This window comes from Haemorhous mexicanus, chromosome 7, assembly GCF_027477595.1.
Source record: "Haemorhous mexicanus isolate bHaeMex1 chromosome 7, bHaeMex1.pri, whole genome shotgun sequence".
NCBI lineage: Eukaryota > Metazoa > Chordata > Aves > Passeriformes > Fringillidae > Haemorhous > Haemorhous mexicanus.
In genome coordinates this window covers 28,660,651-28,680,819 of record NC_082347.1, presented here as the reverse complement: position 1 = coordinate 28,680,819, position 20,169 = coordinate 28,660,651, and the positions used below count along the sequence as shown (strand labels likewise).

The following is a 20,169-nucleotide window of genomic DNA, read 5'->3' as shown; positions in this document are numbered from 1 at the left end:
AGAAACCAGGTAAGTGCTGGCAGGGGCTGTCTAGTGCCATTCCCAGACAAACCCAGCTCCCACGTGGCCAGGGGCTCCACACTGCTTGGCCTCCCACAAACATAAATCATTTTCTAATTTATAACATGAATAATTGATTTTGCCTCCATAGCTGGCGATAAATCTCCTGTGCGCACATGCATAAGAAAATAATAATAATGAAAGCGATCAGGATCTGCTGCCATCGATTACCTGTGAGAGGGAACATGGTCCCCTGTGTGCCACATGAGGCTGGGAGAGGGGCTGCTGCCAGGGGATGCTGCGTGGCTCTGCCTGATGTAAGCTTTCCCTGTCCTGAGCAGGGGCACCTGTCTGAGGTGAGATGACTGGACCTATCCTAGTCTGAGCCCCTGGGGCTGTACCGGGACCCACACTGGGCACTCAAGAAGGTCCGAGTATTTCATGGTATCCCAGATCTCAGGCATGGGCGGTCCCAGCCTCGTAACTGCACCTAAGGAGGGATAAAGTGCTTCGCACAGCCCCATTCAAGGATGCCGCGTGCGATGCATCAGTGGCACCTTGCCAGGGTGGCCCGTGACCGGTCCCCGGTCCCTCGGCAGCTTCACAGTCTGGGGGGAGCTGCAGAAGCCGCTCTGGGTCCCGGCTGCCCGGTCCCGGCACGGGCAGGCAGCATGTAAGCCATGGGACATTCCTGTCCCCGGGTCACCTCCGGTACCCACCCCATGAAGCTGGCTGGGAAACAACCGGTTGGAAATCGCATCGGAGAGCTCCGGCTCGGTAGCAAGGAGGTCCTGGAGCGGGGAGTGGGCAGGGACCCGCTGCCCATCGGCCAAACTAACCAGGGCGGCCGCACGGGCTTGCCCGAAGCCTTCCTAGCGAGGTGTCCCCACGTCTGCCCGCCCGCTCACAGCGAGCACCACGGCTCCCGCCCGGTGTGCGACACTGAACGGTAACGGGACACCGACGGCAGCCTCAGGGGGGGCCACCCGTGGGCGGGAGCGGGGGTCGCTCTCCCTGTGTCCACCACCATCCCAGCCACGGAGCCTCCTTCCTGCGGCTGCCGGCCGCTGCCAGGGAAGGACAGCCGCCCGTGGTGCCGTGCGGATCACGGTGCGCCCCGGCGGCGGCGGCAGCGGCCCGCGAGCCCGCGGCCGCGGGGGAGGAGCGGCGGCCGGGGCGCGGCGGGGCGGGGCGGGCGCGGGGCCGCGCTGCAGGTCCCGCACTACAGGTCCCGGCGCTCCCCACGGCGGGGCGGGCTCGGCGCGGCGGAAGCGGCGGCGCGGCGCGGAGCGACGGGGGACCCGGCGCGGCCACGGGTAACGGCGGCGGCCTGGCGGGCGGCACGGCCCGGCCCGGCCCGGCACGGCGGGGCGCTCGGTACCGGGGCACAGCGGCCCGGGGTGCGCACCCTGCCCGCTCCCGGCGCTGCCCCGCTCTCCCTCACCCTGGTGTCCCAGCCCTGATCCTTATCTTCTGTCCCATCCCTGTCCCCCAGCCCTGCTCCCCTCGCCCTGTCCAAGCCCCGATCCCCACCTGAAGTCCGCCCTCCCCCGTCCGCTGGCAGGCAGCCCCCGGGATTGCCGGATAAGGGCACACTGCAGACCCCGTAAGTCTCCCCACCGCCCAGAGTCACAGGGCCATGTGTCAGCCCTTCAGTGCAGGGGAGCTGCACGGGATCCTGGGTGCTCGGTGCGCCACTCTGCCATGCCTTGTAAAACAGGTGTCTGCTGCTCACACGTGCTGGACCCTGCTTTTCATGGCTGCCTGCAGGCCCCTGGCATCCTCGTGTATCCTTCACACCACCTGCGAGGTTCTGTGTGCTGCCTGCTGTGGCCCATGGCACGATGCTGCCTTCTTGCACATTTTAGGGTGGTCATCCCAGTCACTTGCTTTCTGGTATAAGTGCACTGTAGGGCTCTGGGCCTTGCTTTTCAGGCTGCTCTTGCTCCCTGAGTAGCTGCTTTGGGTTATTTTAACTTCATTATCCCGGGCTAGGTCTTGCTTTGTTTCCTGCTTACATTTCTTGGATCCTTTCAACGGTGTTTTCTCTGTATGGTGTTTACAACAGCTCACTGCTCAGTATCATCTAATGACAATTCATTATTCAAGTAGAAGTTTGAGAGATGCTGTAAAACGAGACCCTGAAGTTCAGCTAAGTTGGCTCTTGCTTGCTTCATCAAAAAACTTTGCCCAGTGATTCTTCTGAAATAACTGGGCAAGCCAGTGTCCATCATTCATTGTGCAGGTATGCTGGCTCCATTAACTGCCAGTTTTGTTCTCCACTGGGGATGGGAACAGGGCTTATCCTCTTCTCAGCTCTGATTGTGTTGTCCTTTCTTGCAGAGAAAATCAGTGCCTTGTTTGCTCTACCCATTGCTCAGGCCCTGGTTTCTCCTTGGCACTGTGTGTCAGCAGGTTAATAGGTTCATCTCTGCACTGGCCAGGCTGGCCAGGTGACTGTGTCTGTGTGGACATGCTGTTTTTGCTTTTGCTGCAGCTGTTTTTGCAAGGCCTCTGCCTCATTTGCATTTTTCTGTTTAAAAACAGTGATTTTCCCCTTTTGAGTCATCTTTATTTTTGAGACATCATTAATTTTCTCTCCCTCCTTGTTTATTAATAGACCTTTTCACTTTTGTGCTGATTCTGCCTGGTTATATTTGTAAAGTCCTTTGTATTCCCCTTAGCAATCTGGCTGTTAACTCCTTCTGCTGGTTTGTTGTCCCTTCCCTCTCCTTGCCCCCCTACAGCTGTGAGGGGACACTATTGACTTTCAGATCATCTTCCTGTCTGGAATGTTCCCCTTCTCTTGTTCCAGGTATCTCCTAAGAGCATCTATTCCAGGTGTCTCCTAAGAGTATTGCAAATGAAAGGCACGATTGAAATCTCAGTGCCTTTGACATTTTTGCCACTTCCTCACACAGCCAGTGTTGTGTGGCTGCCGGAGAGCTCTTTCTCCAGGCAGCAGGGGACAGGATGCCTTAAAGCCCACAGATGCAGCTCTTTGCTCTTTGAATGCTTTGCTTTGGCTGTGTTCATGCCTTTGCTCTGTCTCCACCAGCTATCCAGGTCCTTTCCTGGCCCCGTTGCCCGCTGTTGAGCCAGGTGGCCTGGGCTGGAGCTCTGCTGAGTGCAGGAGGAGGTGCAGGGTAGCCAAAACCTCTGGCAGTCCTTGTTCGGGCTGCCAGGGGCTGGTGTTGTGCAGTTGGTAAGTGTGCCATGGCACGTGCCTGGCATGGGATGAGTCCTGCAAGTGGTAGGTTCCCCAGTGGAGCTGTTTAGAATATCCTTGTACCTGCCTTTTTATTAATCTTGTTATTGTAGTTATTTTTTTCCCCTTCAAAGAGCCCAATCTGCTGCAGGCTGTAAAGAGTGACATTGTGGTGTGCGAGCTGCATGCCAAGGCTGCGTGAGGTCCCCCAAGGCTCCTGGTCCCCCAGTATTGCCATCTCTGTTCACTGTCAAGGCTTTAAGGTTATCTTCTCTATCGATGGGAATATGGATTGAGTGGAATTAGAAACCTCGAAGGCTAAAAATACAGCTCCCTGCCAGGAAATGCGGCAGCCTGCTGAGAGGGTGCTCTGTGGCACTGAGACTTCTCCAGGAGCTGGCATGTTCCCCATGAGCACCACAGCCCAGCATCCCTGCCTGTTCCCAGGTTCCCTGAGCAGGACTGTGGCTGGCTTGCTCTTGTTTGTGGGGTCCTTCCCGCGACAGGACAGGGAGAGAAATCAGGGAGAGAACGCTGCCCATGTGTGCGGCAGATGTTCGCTAGAGGAGAAGCACAGGCTGGCACCTGAGTGGGCAGCTTGCTGAGACCTCACAAATGCATACCATGAGCACAAGCTCCCCATGAGCAGGGTGTTCCTGGGAACAGTGTGAGAGGAGCCTGTGCCTTCAGGGAGCTCTGGCTGCCTCCTGGCTAATGATCCAGCATCCTCCTGGCCATGCTGGTCTATGTTGTGCTGGGCTGGCGGGCTTTACGTGGCAGAGAGCTGGGCAGCACTCCCATCACCACTTTTCACCATGGTACCATGGCCTTTCCCTACTTGGTGCCAGAGCGCTGAGTTGTTTTGCTAGGCAGGTCCATAGAACAAGACAGCATCTGGGGCAGCATAGGCCTTTTTGGGGATGCACTGCTTGTTGCTGCCTGTCTTTGTGGGGCAAGCTTGGTCCCAGACTCTGGCAGTAGTAGGGTTGCCCTGCCTAGTGTAGTGTGAATGAGACCCAAAGCCAGGGCCATTGCTCTGCCTCCCAGAGCATGAAATTAGTTGGTGCTGACCCGTGGCTGTGGCATTGATGAAGTGTTTGATAGGCTAGGGGCAGGAGCTGTGCTGCCCTGTGGGGAAAAAACAAAGCGCTGCGGCATCCCTGCCAGTGTGGGTCATCTACCACCTTGCTGTGCTTCTTCCCAGGCTGCAGGAAGCAGTTCTTCCCCAGCAGTGAGTGGCAGGCAGAGGCAAAGCTGTGCAGGGAGAGGATGCTCCCAGCACCAGCCGTCTGGCTAATGCTGCACCATCTGCTTTGGAGGGTGAGGCAAGGTGAATGGCAAGTTTTTGAGGAGCCCATAAATCCTATGTGCAAAGGCTCTTGGAGGTGACATGGGACCTGCACGGAGCAATGCTGCTTCTGGTTGCTCCCCGTGCTGGAAATTGTCAGGAAGGAGAGCCTGGGGAGATCACTGACCCCCACAAGATATTCATCAATGAGCCATGGCCTGGGACTCTTGGGCTTTTCTGGGAAGAGTCCTTCAGCAGAACATGCTTCGGTGCAGTTGGAAGCTATCTGTAGCTGGAAGTGGTGGTGCCGGGGGGGCTTCCAGTGCCCCCTCCCCTCTGGCACTCGGGCTGCCACTCGGTGAGAAAATGTATAATGTCTCAGTGTTGAAAAATGACTAATCCAGTCCTTGGAAGGTTTGTAGGATACATTCCTTTCTTGCGGTCGATAAAGATAAAGGGGATCGTTCTGCCAGCAAAATTAGTGTATCAAAGGGGGGGGGGGGGGAATGACAAGAGCTACGGAGGCAGAAAAATGGTTGGGGCAGCCCTGGGATGGTGCTCAGCATCACCACAGCACCTGTGCTTGCACCTCCTGTTCCTGCCCACCTTCGCAGCATGAGGTGCAGGTACAGGCACCGCGGTCACGCTAGGGGTACTGCCCTGCTGGGCTTTTCCAGTGGCTTCCAGAGAGCCATGAGAGACTCATCTGTCATGCCAAGGCAACGGTCTGTCCATCCATCACAGAGGGGATGATGCCGTGTGGCATGGGCAGCCCCAGCCACTTTCCAGCCAGTGGTTGGCCTCCCCTCGCCTTCCCGGCACCACCGCTGGCTGTTGGTGAGGGGCCACGGAGAGCGTTCGCGCCTCGGTCAGGGGCTGTGTGCAGGGGAGGCTAATGTACCGGAGGTGCCTCGGAAATGAGAGCCTTGGATGGGTTCCTGGCCCTATTGATCTGCCGGCAGTTTATGCATCCTGACATTCATAATCTCGGTCGGCGCTGATGGTCCAGATTAATGGGCCCAGGGGCTGTCCATCCGTCACTTCACATTAATTACTGAAGAGGTGTTTTTCCAGTGATTTACCTGACAGCGGCCCGTGATGAATCCCCCTAAACGGAGTGGGCAGTGATTAATCATGGGGCCCCAGCCCAGCCCCACTCTGCCTTCCCCTCAACCACAGTGCAGCCCCCCGCACCATCCGTCTCCATAAACCCTGTCTGATGCATATTTATAGGGGCAGGGGGGCCTGGCCGCTTGTGGTGTGCCTGCTTCTGCCAAAGATGATGAAAAATAAATCTCTGTTGGGATGGGGCAGCAGGTGAGCAGGGCTGCATCATGCCATGGTCCTGCGCCAGGGTATCCCTGTGCTGGGGTTTGCTTTCTGTAGTTCTGTGGCTGCCTCAGGCTTCTCTGTGGTTTTTGATGGCTGAGTAGTGCATGGTCTCTGTGTTCTGCTTCGGCTGCAGACACTGGTCCCTTGGGCTCGAGGGTCCCAGGTAGCAGCTGCCGGAGCGGGGCAGGCGCCCCAGTGATTCTGTCAGGATTTCCCTGCTTCCCCGAAGCCGGATGTGCCCCACCAAAGGCTGTAGGGCTGTGGGGTGCTCCAGGCCCCAAACCCTGGGGGTCTGCCGATAGCTGCTGTGGGGCTGTGTGGGGGCTCCACGATCGATCGCTGTGGGCCAGTTGTGGAAGGAGCAGGGGTGGGTGCTGGGACCCCGAGTCAGTGACCTGGGCAGGGGCTGCCCCCGGTGCACTCAGCCGTGGGGCTGTTGGGCTGCGGGCGGGACAGTGACGCTGTTCTCTCTTGGCAGGCAGGGTGGCACCATGCAGCAGGAGGCGGAGGGTGGCCGGGCGCGCCGCAGGAAGCCCGACATGGCCCTCTACGTGCCCAAAGCACGGCGGGAGAGAGAGGCACAAGCGGCAGGCGACACACAGGGGGCCGGACACCGCCGGGAGCCCGAGAACCACCGCCTGCTGCAGGAGCCTGCCTGGGCCGGTGGCGAGGGGCAGAGGCGAAGCCCCCGAGCCAGAACACAGGCAGGCAGAGCAGCAAGGAGGGAGAACAAGGTGGATGCCGGCCCAAAGGAGCTGCGGACAGCCTCTGCCAGACACAGCCATAGGACGAGAGGCAGCTGCCCTATTGCACTGGAAAGCCTGGAGGCATCATCCAGCGTGTGTGAGCCATGCCCAGACCCAGCTGTTGCTCAGCACTGGGACAGGCAGGGCAAAGCATCTCACAAAGAACCTGGAGAGCTCAGCCACAACCACAGGGCGATAAGGACTGAGCCTGACCCTCCATCCACACAGAATGCCCAGGCTGGGGCTGTGAAGGCTACCCCTGAGGTTGCGGATGACCCCACTAGCCCAACACCCGCTGCTAGCCCAACACTGGTTTGTCAGACAGGCCTGAGTGGCATGTTGGAGCACTTGGGGGACAGCACCCTAGATCCAGCTGGGGACCTCTCCCAAAGCCTGGGAGAGGCTGTCCTGCAGTCAGCAGGGGTGGGCAGCCATGGCAGGGTGCCCCAGTTGGTGGGGGAGACAGTGGGTCTGAAAGCCTGGGAGGAGAGGGAGGAGGAGAGGTCTCTCCTGGCAGAGCAGGGTGAGGGTTGTGCCACTGGGGTGCCAGAGGAAGAGGAGACGTGGGGAGGCAGAGCTGAGGTTCCTGGGGAGAGCACCTTGCGTGCACCAGGAGCTAGCTGTGAACCTGTGTTCCTGACGGATGGCATGGGTGATGTTCCAGCCCTCCCAGAGGCGAGCACTCTACTGCAGGGCATGGGCAGCCCATCCCAGCTCCCACCTGCCATGGAGGAGAGCACTGCTGGTACTGGGGAGCCCAGAGGGGAGGGTGACCTGGTGCCTGCTGTAGTGGAAGCAGGCAGCACTTCTGCCTGCACAGATAGCAGTGCTGGATCTGAGAACAGCCCATGGGAGGGAGCACCTCTGGAAAGCCGTGAGCCCCCAGTGCCCCTAGAGCTGTTGTGCCATGGCATGGAGGGGATCTCACCTGCATCCTGGGCCAAGGAGCTGGCAAAGCCAGATGAGGATGTGGGCTCGCTGCAGAAGCACCAGGAGGCTGAGAAAGAAGAGAGAGGTCTCCACAGCAGCTCCCCTACAGAAGGACAGACCAGTGCCAGTGCTGAAACCCTGAGCCAGACCAGCCCTGGTGCTGAGGAGAGCTGGGATGTGCTGTTCAACGATGATGGAGACTGCCTGGACCCACGCCTGCTGGAGGAGGTACTTCCTGCAAGTGTTTGTGGGGATTGGCAGGGTCAGTGACTGGTGCCTGCTGGGGTGAGGGGGATGTGTTCCTGTGTTCTCTGGGGTGACTGCACAGGGTGGGTGGGCTGCACCTAGGGCATGGTCAACGTATCTGGCTGTGCTGCCTGCTCTTAGAGCCAGCCTTCTCCTGTGCTGCCAAAACACCTGGGATCTCCATCTTCCCCATCTGTCCCATCCGGCATTGCTGGGGAAGGCTGGGGTGATCATTCCTCTCTAGTACATAAAATGTGCCCAGTAAAACCTGCTGAAGTGCTGTAAACTGCCACTGCAACCTCATGAAACTAGGGCTGGTGGTAAAGAAATGGGCTGAGATGTATGGGATCCCATTGAAACAGCAACGGGATGTTTCCTCGAAACTATGGCTTCTTAATCAGCTGTGGCTCATTGCCATTCCCTCCTGCACACATGCTGCTGAATTGACTACAGTTGGCTGCTTAGTGCCAGGACCCACACCATTTTGCTGCCATTCATGAGGAAAGCTCAGCTCCTGCAGCAAGGCTGGATATCCCTTATTGAATTTTAAATCAGTAGTGTCAAACTGCTAATTTTCCTGAAGAAACAAACAACATTAATATTGTTACATCCAACGTCTGCCTACCTGGCTGGAAGCAGGGTGTGAAGTGATGGGTGGTGCCTTGGTAACAGCATCTATGAAGGGATCAGATTAACTCAAGAGCACTCTTACTGAGGGACGCAGATCCCACCTTGTCTGCAAGGCCTCGCTTGGGCTGATGTGTCCTCTTGGAGCCTGGCATGGTTCTGAGGAGTGGGACACAGAGGGCTCACATTTGGGAGAATGTGGAATGGCGTTGGGTATTCCCATCCTTGCCTGGCTGTGCTCTCCTGAGCCAATGTCCCTCACCCTCCAGACTGGAGATTGTGATAAGTGCTGGTGCGAGGAGGACAGCACTGCTGCTCTGAGCCAGCTGGTGCAGGTGGCCAGCTGGTGCAGGTGGCATTGGCTTTCTGTGGGCTGATGCCATGGGCATGGCTTTGTCCTCAGGGGAGGAAGGTCAGGGAGGATCCCTGCACCCAGTGGTGCAGCCATAGGATGCTGTGGGCAAGGCTGTGCTGTGCAGTACAGGCTCTCACTCCAAGGAGTATCTGTATTGGCTCCCCTATGCACAAGCTCTGAGACAAGTTTGAGCTTTCCAGGGAGCTTCCCAAAATGGGTGAAAAAGAACCTGAAATAGGGATTTATCAAAAGTTGCCATCTTTGTCCCCTGCAGATTCCTACATGGCGCCTCGTGCTTCCTGAGCCCTCCAAGCTCCCAGCAGGTGGATGTACCTGCCTGGGGAGGGCACAGGCTCTTGGAGCTGTTGTTAATTAACATAAAGAACAATAAAATTAGTAACGTCTTCCTCGAAACCGAATCCTTATGCAATGCAGATAGCTGGCAGGGAGCAAGATTTATGACGTTCTGTGTGGAGGAGAGATTTCTGATAGCGGATGGCTCTTTAATCTATCAGGAAAAAAACACCGTAGTGAGCAGCATTGGCTGGAAGCTGAAACCAGACAAATTCAGAGTAGAAATCAGTTTGAGCACAGAGTAATTAAGCACTACGACCGTTTCCTTGCGGGCTCTGTGGACTCTCCATCAGGCGGTGCGGCATGGCAGGGGCCGCGATGTGTGCGTGCCCAGGGCTGTGGTGTAAGCCAGCAGCCACAGACCCCCCTGACCTGCTCTGGCAGGAGTGTGTCTTCAGAGAGCAGCAAGATGTGATGCACAGGCTTCATTTTCCCTGTCATCTGTCTGTCCATCCATCAGTGAACCCTCCCCGGGATGCCTGCCAGGGCTGGGGACCGCACTGTGGTTCCCACTGGCTGCCGTGCCCCACGGCTGGGGAGCTGCTGGCACGCTGTGTGCTGGGCTGGCAGTGCTGGGCTGGCAGTGCTGGGGGACCTGTTGAGCCGTGCCTGCCGCGTGGCTGAGCCCTGCTGCCAGATGGCTCCTGTCCTTCCTGCCCCGCCACACTTGGTGATTTGTGAAGGTCAAGGGCTGCTCCAGCACTCTGTGCTCCTGCTCTCTAATCATCTTGCTGCTGCCTGGCACTACCTGAGTGCTCTGCTCCCTCAAGCAGTACCGCAGGGCTTTATCCTGCCTGGGAATGGCTCCCTTGCTTCCCCCAAGCAGGCACAGGGTGCCTGATGAGTGTGCTGCCCTGGACGGGGGTGATGGCAGGGCAGGAGGCTCTGCTGGCAGTGCTGGCTTGTCCTGTGAGCTCCATAACTCAGCTCTACCCTCCGCCGGCACCCAGCCGCTATGGCAGCACCCCCTTACCTGCTGTGAATCCATCTTCCCCATAAAATTGTCGGAATGAGCACTTTTTATCGACTGAGCTGGCTGGGATTTATGGACTCTAACCTTGCAGTCGTGGTGTGCTCTGCTATGATCGCTTAGGGGATCAGGGTGGGAACCCGCCTTAGTTATGTACCCATTTCTTGGCATCATGCCAGCCCCATGCTCTAGGGGAAACAGGAGCTGTCAGTGCCTTTGGACTGCACCTGGCCTGGTGTCTCAGCTGAAGCAGGGCAGTGAATCTTCTTGGCCACTGGCACGGCATGGTTTGGAGAGTGAGGGTTCAGCAAGCGATGCAGGGAGGCCCACTGGGCAGAACATGGTGCAGGGTGACCAGCTGGCACTGGCAATGCCGTGGGACAGAGGGAAATAGGGGCTGGCTGCACCCTTGTGCTGTGGCAGTGGGAGGCTGCTGCCCCTGTTTTGAAATAAAGGCTGTAAAATGTGCATGGTAGAAAAGCTCTACAGCCATCATCTTTTAGGGCTGGAGAAAGTGCCCCGCTGTGAGGTACTAAAGGTGCACAACCCATTTTATCAATAAGAAGATTGAGAAGGGACTTGATTAACATTTTAAGTGTTGTGATGGGGAGGAGACCAGGGACTGAGGGTTCTTTAATCTGGTGGAGAGGCAGAACAAGAACTGCCAGCTGGAAAGTGAAGTCAGACAAATTCAAATGAGAAATAAAACATAAATTTCTAGGTGCACAGGAGATTAACCAGCAGAACTTGCTCCTCAGTGGAGTACTGTCTTTTTCATCTTGGCATCTGGGGTGCTGATAGGTTGCTCCAGTGCATGTGCTGCAGCCAGGGCGTGTTGAGCCTGGTGCTTCCATGTAGCAGAGACATCAATCTTTCCTCCTGGCATTACTATCCTGCTCCTTGTTCTTCCCCTAAGGTATTTCAGGTCATCACATCACTGTGGAAGGAGGGGTGTGCTTGGAGATGCATGTGCTGTTGCATCCCTGCCATTCCTACCACATCCCTCACCTGGCCGCCAAGCGTGGCAGGTGAAGGGATGCTGGTAATGGGAAAAGCAAGTGCCTGGTGTGGGAACCCTGGTTGGTAACTCCTGATTCTCAAAGCCATGAATCCATCTGCAGTGCTGGGGTGGGGTGCAGAGGCCTGGACAACTTTCTGGGGAGCACTTGCCACGGATTGGGAACTGCTGTGAGGCAGGTGGGCATGGGTTGCTCAGTGCTGTGCCTCTCCTACTGCTGCAGCTCTCAGGGGGTGAGAAGCACCAGGAGAGCCAGCAGTCACCCCGCTTCAACTACTATCGGGCTGAACCTGCTGCTCCAGACATCAGTGACGATGAGCTGCCCCACGTCATCGAGATCTACGACTTCCCCTCGGATTTCCGCACCGAGGATCTGATGCGTGTCTTCTGCAGCTATCAGTGAGTCTGGCAGCACTCTGTCCCTGGTGCTGGGGTTCCTTGCCTGGGCTCTGCTCCACATGGCTGCCCATCAGGTGCCCATGCCTTGCTTACCTTCCCTCTCTTTGGCAGGAAAAAAGGCTTTGATATTAAGTGGGTGGATGATACGCACGCCCTGGGCATCTTCTCCAGCCCCATAACAGGTACTGCTCCTGGTTCAGCTGGGGATGGGCAGAGAGGAGGCATCCCTCTCCCACAGCCAGATGCTGGGCGTGGGGCTGACCCTGCACGTGGACATGCTGCTCTCTCCCTGCAGCACGCGATGCCCTCAGCACCAAGCACCTGATGGTGAAGACGCGCCCACTGTCCCAGGGCACCCGCGCCTCTAAAGCTAAAGCCAGGGCGTATGCTGGTGAGTGGTGCTGCCCTGTGCCAGCTTGTGCCATCGTGCTTGTGCTGCAACATCATCCTGATAACTGGGGAGGGTTGGGCAGCCAGCATGGCTCCACAGCTGTGCCGGCTGCCCTGTCTCTCCCAGAATGTCCCAGTAATGTCCCCCATCTTCACAGAGTACCTGCAGCCAGCCAAGGAGCGCCCTGAAACATCAGCTGTCCTGGCCAGGCGGCTGGTGATTGGTGCCCTGGGGGTACGGAGCAAGCAGACACCAGCCCAGCGAGATGCAGAACGGAGGAAGCTGCAAGAAGCTCAAGGTGAGTTTTGGGTACCTGGAGGGGCTGCAGTACAGGGGGGCCTTCCTCATGCATGCTCTGTCTCACAGGGTGCTGGGGGAGAGGGGGCTGCAGTAGGGTGGACTCCATCCACTTCCACAGGGAGGTGGGGTGGTAGGGATGTGGCATTGACCTTCTTGTCTCTGCAGAAAGGAAGCGCCTGGAGAACAAGCAGCGGGAGGATGCCTGGGAGGGCCGGGACTGAGCCAGGAGGCTGCACTTTCAGCCCATGTCCCTCTCTGCAGGCAGGCAGAGCACTCTGCGTCTCAGAGCTGGGACAGATTCTGCACTGCGTCCAAAAGCACTGGGCTGCTTCACCGAGAGGGCTGAGCAGCATGCGGGCTGGTTGGTGCTGTGGGGATGCTGTTGCTGTCAGGCAGCACTGCCCATCCTGCCCAGGGCAGAACCCCCAAGGCTGCCAGCCACAGCAGGAGCAGCAGCAGGATGCAGGGAGTTCAGCAGAGAGCATGGGGAGCTGTGTGAGGTGGCCCGGGCCACCTGGAAGGGCCTTGTGAGTGAGAGTTTCTGTCCTTTATTTTGCTAATAAATGCCATTTATTTTATTTGCTTGCCTGGGTGGTGGCTCCCCGTTCCCTTCATACCGGCGGAGGGTGTGCGTGCCGGGGGCAGCTGCGCATGGTCCGCAGCGCTGTGGGGATGTCCACCCCCCCCAGGTGCTGGGTGTCCTCTGTGGGTGTGGGGGATGTGCAGGCAGGAGGGGTCGGGCAGGACGGCAGGCAGGAATGTGCTGGCAGCAGCCCTGTTTACTTCCGCGGAGCAGCTGCAGCCCTGAACAGCGGGGCCCTTGTCAGAGCATGGGCAGGGCCATGTTCCTGGCCCCACATGGGGCTCTGATGTGGCCATGCTGCCAGCCATGGCAGGCTGGGGGCTTCCTGCCCTGCCCCGGGCGGAGGCTGGCACCTGGGACCTGCCTTTGGCTCTGCTTTGCATCATCTCTCAGCACCTGAAAAACAGCCCTGTGTGCCCCAGCACTCCCACCCTGTAGCTCTGCAGACTCTGAGGTTTCAGGGCCTTTCACAGGAGGTGAGGATGGGGATGATACTTTTCTACCACCGCTACCAGCAGTTTGTATGCTTTTGGTCACTGAAGTGCTCATGCGGCTGCCCTGTGTCCCCTGGCTGTCCCCCAGCTTGGCAGCAGCAGAGCTGGTCATGACCCCGTGGTGGTGGCTGCCTGCCCCTGCACCATCCGGCAGTGCTGCCAGCTGGGAGCCATCTCGGCTGCCGTTCCCGGATGCTCGTGGCTTGGCCGGTGGAAATTCCAGGGAGCAAAGCTGCTCTCATGTGGAAAACATCTTGCCGGCCATCCGGCATCCCTCAAAGCCCCAGCCTGGCCGGGTGAGCCTCCAGCAGCACGTGCCTTGCCACGGTCTCTGGCCTCGGGCCCCTCCAGTGCATCACCGTGTTCCCAGCAGCAATTCCACGTGCCGGGACCATCACGTGTGGGTGCAGCCTGACTTGTCCTGGGCTGAGGTGGGTGCTGGCAGCCCCCCACCCTGGGATGGTGCCTGCCAGCGAGGCAGGAATGGACAGAGGTGTGCAGGGAGAGGGGTGGCACTGCCCCGTGGCTGGCGATCTGGGGAACAGACAGTACAGAGTGTGTTGGTGACATTCCCTTTTATTTCCTGTTGTAAGAAAAAAGATAGAAACCACGGGAGGTAAGAAACAGAGAGCAAGGGCACAGTGTTCCCGGTGTCCCCACACTGTGTCTTTGAGGGACAGAGTGGCCCTACCACAGCTCCCATGTCTGGGAAGCTGCCAGGACAGCCTGGGAAAGCCCAGCATGTCAGCTGCATACACTGTGGCTGCTGGGCTGGCTGCCAGCCCATGCTGCCACAGAGCTGGCTGGGTCTTTTTGCATGCACAGGGTTAGCCAGTTCAGGGCCGTGGGGACCACTGATGGCAAGCCAGAGCTGCTTGATGCCAGCCACGTGCAGACAGCCAGGGAGTTGGTGGCCCTGGGTGGCACAGAGGGAACACTGCCTTGCTGGGGACACATTGCCTAGACCAAGTTGTTCCCAGCTGGGGGCTGGTTTCATAATCCTAATAAGAAAGAGTGCAGGGAAAGGAGGAGATGATGGTGGGATTGGCCCCACTGGAATTGATAAAGGAGTAGCCCCTCTTCTACAGCACAGCACCCTGCTCCCAACTCACAGAACCTTTATTGAAGACAGGACTGGTGCACAGGTGGCTGGGGACTGTCCTGAGTCTGCTGGAGCATGGGGGGCTGGGCAGGCTGAGGTAGTTGTCCTGGGGGCCCTGGGGCTGTGGAGGTGAGGCCTGCTGCAGTACTTGGGCCACTCTTTCAAATCCCGCTGGCAGCGTGGGACTGGGAACCCCCAGGCACTCCCCGCCAGCCCTGGCGCTCATCTCCCTCCTCTGCAGCAGCATCAATAAATACAAAAGTCTGCAAGTCCCTGAGCTCAGTCGGGTGCTGCCAGGGCCCAGGGGCTGGGGTGCAGGAGTCGGACTCTCCTGTGGGACCACGCCAATGGCAGGGGTTCACACGAGGTTGTTGGCCAGGCGCTCCCGTCTCTCCAGATCGCTCACCACGTCGGCACCATAGGCATCACCTGGGGAGAGCAATGTTGTGGGGGTAGGTGTGCGTGTGGGGGCACAAGAAACCTGTGGCACCCCCAACCTCATCACTTCCCTCACCCTGCCTGCCATAGCCCCTAAGCTCCTGTCCTTACTTGTGTGGCAGCCGTGCATCCAGACACGCTGCCCATCATACTTGCACTGGCACCTCATCACGTTGTTGGAGAAGTCTGACTCAGCCACCTCGTGCTTGGGGTTCACGACCACCTGGGGAGGGCAGGGGGCAGGGCTGGGAGCACCTCTGCTATGCCCTGGCCAGGCAGGGCCATGGCATACACAGCAGGGTACAGAGCAGCACCCTGATGTGCAGGGTGAGGGATGCTGTTGTGCTCATGGAGGGGACTCCCCAGCCTTGAGATCTGGTAGCTTGGTGTCCCCCACCCCTCCATCCACATACCTGGAAGGTGTAGCTGCCTGGTGGCACATCGGTGATGTCAATCCACTGGCAGTCGATGTCATGGCGGTAGGTGTCCCAGCACCCCACACTCACCCCCTGCTCACCAAAGTTGGCACAGGCGAAGCGTCGCTGAAGACCTGCAGCAAGGAGGAAGGTGAGGGAGGCACAGACAGAGCCCCTTAGGGGAGCAGAACTGGGCCACTGTCAGCTCTGCAGCTGGCACCTACCTTCGGGGCAGTTGGTGTCTTCTAGGCAAAAGCTGGCCTTGTGCCCCTCGGCCACTTTGGAGCCGTTGAGCGTCAGCAGATCATAGTGGGTAAAGACCTCGATGCTGTGGAAGTGTCTGTGGGGACAGGAGCTGAGCACAGTGCCCGGCCAGTGCCCGACCAGGGCACTGTGGCTGGCCCAGGCAACCCCGGCAGAACTTCCGGCAGGGCAGCACCCAGGGACTCAGCAAATTACAGCCCTGAAGCCAAATAAAGCCGTAATGACAGTGCTGGCTCAGACCCTGCTAATTACCCCGGGTGGGACAGCCTCTTGGGGATGGGTGCCACCATGCCCTGCTTGGCCCAAGAAGAGGGCAGCTCCCTGCCAGCCCCTGCCTATGGGACACTCACCGGTGGCACTGGTGCCAAGTCCAGGCATGACGCCCCATCCTCGGTCGGAAATCGGCTCTTCCGAGGTTGTGGATCTGGGAGGAGAAGCGAAGAAGGCGGCGGTGGCCATAGGGCCACTGCATGTTGTCAGCAGAGCGGGAGAGGCAGCGCTCCTCATGGGCACAGTACAGCAGCCCCAGGGGTCGGTCCTCCAGGTAAGCTGTCTCCTGCACCAGCTGGGCATTCATCACCAGGTCTGGGGCGTCTGGCATGGAGGGGATTAGCGGAGATGGAGAAGGTGATCCTCACCCTGCATAGCACCCCCTACTCTCCTACAGGAGAAGGGGGGTGCCCCCTCCCAGCAGTACCCCATGGGTTCCTGCTACTCACGGGCAGTGCAGGTGACCCCTGCAGAGAAGCGTCCCCCGCCGCTGGGGCAGTGGACAGGGCCATGGTGCTGGCACTGCTGGAGGGCCAGCTCGGTGCCGGCACAGCGTACCCCGCTCATCACAACCTGGCTGGCATCGGGGCTGCCTGCCCAGTACCATGTCTCCTGAACAGAGGAAGAGCACAGTGCTTGGACCAGCCCTTGCAGCCCTTGCCAAATCTCACCTGCCTCCCCTGCCCCCTCTCCTGCCCTAACACTGCCACCACTGCCCCCACCGTCCCACCCCAGAGCCCCAGGCCACTCCATGCCCACGGTATCCATCCTACAGGACCCCTGCAGTTCTGGCCCTGGGCTGGTACCCCACTCACCTGGAGGGCATGGCTGGCAAAGCCCAGCCCCAGCTGCCTGCAGACCACCATGGCCTCGTTCAGGCCCCACTGTGCACCACACACCGCACCCCACCGCAGCTGCCCCTGCACTGGCACCAGCACCTCCACCACGCCTTCCTCGGGGTTGCGGCCCCCGGCCAGCCGCACCTGTTGGCAGAGAGGGGTAGAACTGGAATGTGGCACAGACCGCCAGCTCTCCCACCCCACGCTGCAATGGGGCAAGCAGTGCCGCACATCCAGCTGAACATCTCCTTCATCTTCCTCTTCCTCCTTTCCTCCCTAAAGACCAATTTTGCCACCAGATCACCCTGGGGAGCCCCATCAGGGTGCTGCTCTGTGTCCCCCCATCCCCTGGGTCACCCCAGGGCTGCTCTGAGCATCCACACTGGGCATAGAGCTTGGGGAGCAGGGACTGTGCAACGGGACTGGGGTTCAACAGGCTTGGGGAAGGAGGCAGGGACTCACCTGGCTCTTGAAGTCCATGTAGGGCACGTGGCAGCGGACGGCAGCGTCGGCCTCGTGCCGACACCCATTCTGCTCAGCGTCCTGGAAACTACACTCGCCCAGGGAGCGCTCGTGGCCAGTGCACTGTACATTGCTCATATGGATGGGCCCCAGACCTGAAACACAGGAAGGGTCAGTGCTCTCTGCTCCATGACCATCCTGGAGCAGGACCCTCATCCTCCTTCCCCTGGTGTGGACATTCTCTATGGGAATGGGGCTGCCCATGGCAGGAGCAGACAGGGTAGCCTCATCCCAGGGCAGGCTGCAGCTGTGTGAGCATACCAGAATTCTCCATCAGGACACATTAAACCAGTGGATTTCCCCATTGTACCCCTCCAAGCCCAGAGGTTTCCCAAGCCCATGCTGTAACACCTGCCTCACCTTGTCCCATCTGGGCTCCTGCCAGGGCCTGCTTCGCTGTCCCATAGCCCAGCTGCCGGCACACCACACTGGCTGCAGCCAGGTCCCACTGCTTGTCACATACGGTGCCCCACTGCCCGTGGCGTAGCACCTCCACCCGGCCCTCACCAGGGTGGGTGCCCGCTCGCAGCCGCACTGGGAGTGCCTGGGTACGGAGAGCAGGCAGTCAGCAACCGTAGGACACAGCCAGCCCACTCAAGTGAGAATGGGGTTACTGAGTGCTGCTCAGCCCTGAGACTCTCTGCTGGTGGGAGAGGCTGTAGAACTCTGCAAGGGCTCACCTTTCCTGAGGCGGTCTTGTTCTTGCCCTTGCCCATGCCCTTCTGGAAGGCAGTGCCAGGGACACAGCTGACGATGGCGTGCATGCCGTGGGGGCAGGCATGCTGACGGGGGGCTGGTGGGGCCATCTGCATAGGGCAGCGGGCCAGGTGGGGCTCTGAGCCCTGACACCGCACCTTGTGCACCCAGAAGCTGTTCTTCTGGCTGAGGGTCTTCAGGCTGCCAAGGGAGAGGAGTAGGGCCAGGGTCAGCTCAGGTGCCAGAGACTCTCTCCATCCCAATGCTCATGCTGGGTGCCCTGTTAAGGTGCCCTGCCCACCATGCACAGTGCTGAGTCCTACCTGGAGTTGGGGTCCTTCAGCTTCCTGTTCCAGAGCTTTCTGTGGGTGTACAGAGCCAGGAGATGAGGGAGCATGCTGATACTGCCCAACTCTGAGCCCCCTGCCCCAACACTTCTACCCTCCCTGGCAGGAGATGGAGACCCCAGGGTATGTCATATTCTCTCCCCACTGGCAATTACTGTGCCAAGCCCGTCTGTACCATGTGTCCCAGCGGGACTGTGTGACTCCTGGCACCCATAGGGGCTCATTATAGGCTGTATTTATAGTTCCAGACTGAGACGGGGTGGGAGGGACCAAGGGACACTTGTCTTTCCTCTCCTTTCTCCCACACTTTGCCAGCCATGATGGTGACCGTCCCCAAAGATCTCTGGATGCTGCTGAGCCCAACTCTGACCGTTGTCAAAGGCCCAAAAAGGGGATCCAGGCATGGCCAGGCACCTGGCACACCCACCCATCTGTGCAGCCCTTCTCTGATCACTCCTCCAGTCTCTTGTCCCCACAGTGTGCCTAGCCTGGCACCCGCCCCTGTGCCCAGGAGCAGCGCATGTCTCCCGCATCCCTACCGGTAGAAGCTGGTGTTGATGTGCTTCTCCCGGGGGAAGCCCAGCATCCCGCAGACCACGCGGCTGTTGTTCCTGGTCCAGTTGGCATCACACACCTGCCTCCAGCGCCCATTGTGCTTCACCTCCACAGCACCCTCCACCACTGGCATGCTCAGCTTGGCCCGTGCCAGGATGGGCTTGAGCCGCACCTCCTCCAGGGTTAGTCCCAACACCTGCCACAGTGGGCATGGGGTGGGCCTGGGGCTCCAGCATCCGAGCAGAGCATTCAGAAAAGGGGCCAGGGGAAGGGTTAAAGGGTTAGTGGGACCTGCTCCAGTCGCCCTGGTGTACCCTGCTGGCCACAGGCGAATGCCATGGGTCCCCACTCACCTCTCCCAGGTGACCAGAGGTAATAGCCTGGGGGGAGTTGCTAGGCAGGCGCTGTCCTGAGCACACCACACCAGCATCCTCGCCATGGTGGCAGTCACTGATGCCCCAGCCATTGTGGGCACACTCTGCCAGGGAGCCTTCGCTGCCCCCACATCGCACGTTGTCCAGCCAGATGGGGCCTGGGGACACAGCATCATAGGCCCCATGCAGTGTGTCCCGCAAGCTGTCTGCACCCACGGCGCTGTGGGGAGGCTCCCACAGCCAGCGGGAAGCACGCTGCCCTCATCAGGACTCCCTGCCCCCATTCCCCACCATCCCCCTACCTTCCCCTTGGCCGTAGGTGGCACTGTGGGTCCAGGTGATGGCTGCGGTGTAACCCAGCTGTCGGCAGGCCACGGTGGCCGCATGGAAGTCGAAGCCATCATCGCACACGGTGCCCCAGCGCCCCTGGTACAGCACCTCCAGCCGGCCCTCTCCAGCTGGCCCCCGTGGTCCCCCCAGCCGCAGCTGCACAGGGGCCAGCTCTTGCCTGCTGGGGCCCACCCAGCACAGCACCAGCATCAGCAGGATGTGACTTGCACCAGTTGGCATCACCATCATCATTCTGTGAGTGGGATGCCTGGGGACAGACAAACAATGAGTCCTTGGGGACCATGGTAGAGTGAGGGTGTAGCTGCAGCCCCCCTGTGCCCCAGGAGCTGGGCAATGGTGGAGGGATATCATGCCTTCTTGGATGGTGGTGACATCCCTGTCCCTGTGCTGTGGAGGATGCATGGGCTGGTCCTTGCCATACTCACAGCATATCCCAGCCCTAACCCCTTCACCAGGTCACCCAGCTCTGACACAGCCCTCCTGGGCACTGACAGCCACAGGCAGCCCCACGAAGATTGCCCTATGCTCTTGTTGCTTCCTGTCTGCCCGATGTTTGGGACTTGGATGACGGTCCCACAGAGCCCCCTTTCATCCTCCACCTGGATTCTCTACTAAACACCAGCATTCTCTACTGAACACCAGGATTCCTCCCCATCTTGCACACAACCCGGTCCCCGTCACCTCACCTCTTCCCCTGCATCATCATTCAGAGCACTGGTGAGATTGCTAACCCCCCCTCCAGGTACCCGGACCT

At 59.2% G+C, this 20,169-nt stretch overlaps 2 protein-coding genes across 2 annotated transcripts; one reads left to right on the top strand and one right to left on the bottom strand.

The window, feature by feature from the left end:
• Positions 1 to 680: 680 nt before the first annotated feature.
• Positions 681 to 12,742, top strand: R3HCC1L (R3H domain and coiled-coil containing 1 like). Its single transcript, XM_059852285.1, has 8 exons — positions 681 to 949; positions 1,080 to 1,316; positions 6,307 to 7,732; positions 11,298 to 11,473; positions 11,585 to 11,655; positions 11,769 to 11,864; positions 12,022 to 12,162; positions 12,330 to 12,742. The coding sequence occupies exons 1-8, from the start codon at positions 681 to 683 to the stop codon at positions 12,383 to 12,385; spliced, it is 2,472 nt and encodes an 823-aa protein (XP_059708268.1). The 3' UTR covers positions 12,386 to 12,742.
• Positions 12,743 to 13,801: 1,059 nt separating this feature from the next.
• On the bottom strand, positions 13,802 to 19,667 carry LOXL4 (lysyl oxidase like 4). The gene is made up of 14 exons (XM_059851745.1): positions 19,367 to 19,667; positions 19,044 to 19,222; positions 18,675 to 18,886; positions 18,112 to 18,150; positions 17,773 to 17,989; positions 17,453 to 17,636; positions 17,033 to 17,187; positions 16,547 to 16,714; positions 16,181 to 16,343; positions 15,812 to 16,055; positions 15,422 to 15,537; positions 15,195 to 15,331; positions 14,893 to 15,004; positions 13,802 to 14,772 (listed from the first exon to the last, which is right to left on the bottom strand). The coding sequence occupies exons 1-14, from the start codon at positions 19,644 to 19,646 to the stop codon at positions 14,702 to 14,704; spliced, it is 2,277 nt and encodes a 758-aa protein (XP_059707728.1). The 5' UTR covers positions 19,647 to 19,667; the 3' UTR covers positions 13,802 to 14,701.
• Positions 19,668 to 20,169: the final 502 nt, after the last annotated feature.

What these genes read in the sequence shown, in the direction of transcription:
- R3HCC1L (XM_059852285.1), top strand. Translation starts at nt 681, where the DNA reads ATGGGACATTCCTGTCCCCGGGTCACCTCCGGTACCCACCCCATGAAG. An exon ending in ACCCACGCCTGCTGGAGGAG is followed by an intron (nt 7,733 to 11,297) that starts GTACTTCCTGCA and finishes CTACTGCTGCAG; the next exon opens with CTCTCAGGGGGTGAGAAGCA. An exon ending in CTTCTCCAGCCCCATAACAG is followed by an intron (nt 11,656 to 11,768) that starts GTACTGCTCCTG and finishes CTCTCCCTGCAG; the next exon opens with CACGCGATGCCCTCAGCACC.
- LOXL4 (XM_059851745.1), bottom strand. Translation starts at nt 19,646, where the DNA reads ATGATGATGGTGATGCCAACTGGTGCAAGTCACATCCTGCTGATGCTG. An exon ending in ACTTGGCACCAGTGCCACCG is followed by an intron (nt 15,538 to 15,811) that starts GTGAGTGTCCCA and finishes CTGTCCCCACAG; the next exon opens with ACACTTCCACAGCATCGAGG. An exon ending in CAGGCAGCTACACCTTCCAG is followed by an intron (nt 15,005 to 15,194) that starts GTATGTGGATGG and finishes TGCCCTCCCCAG; the next exon opens with GTGGTCGTGAACCCCAAGCA.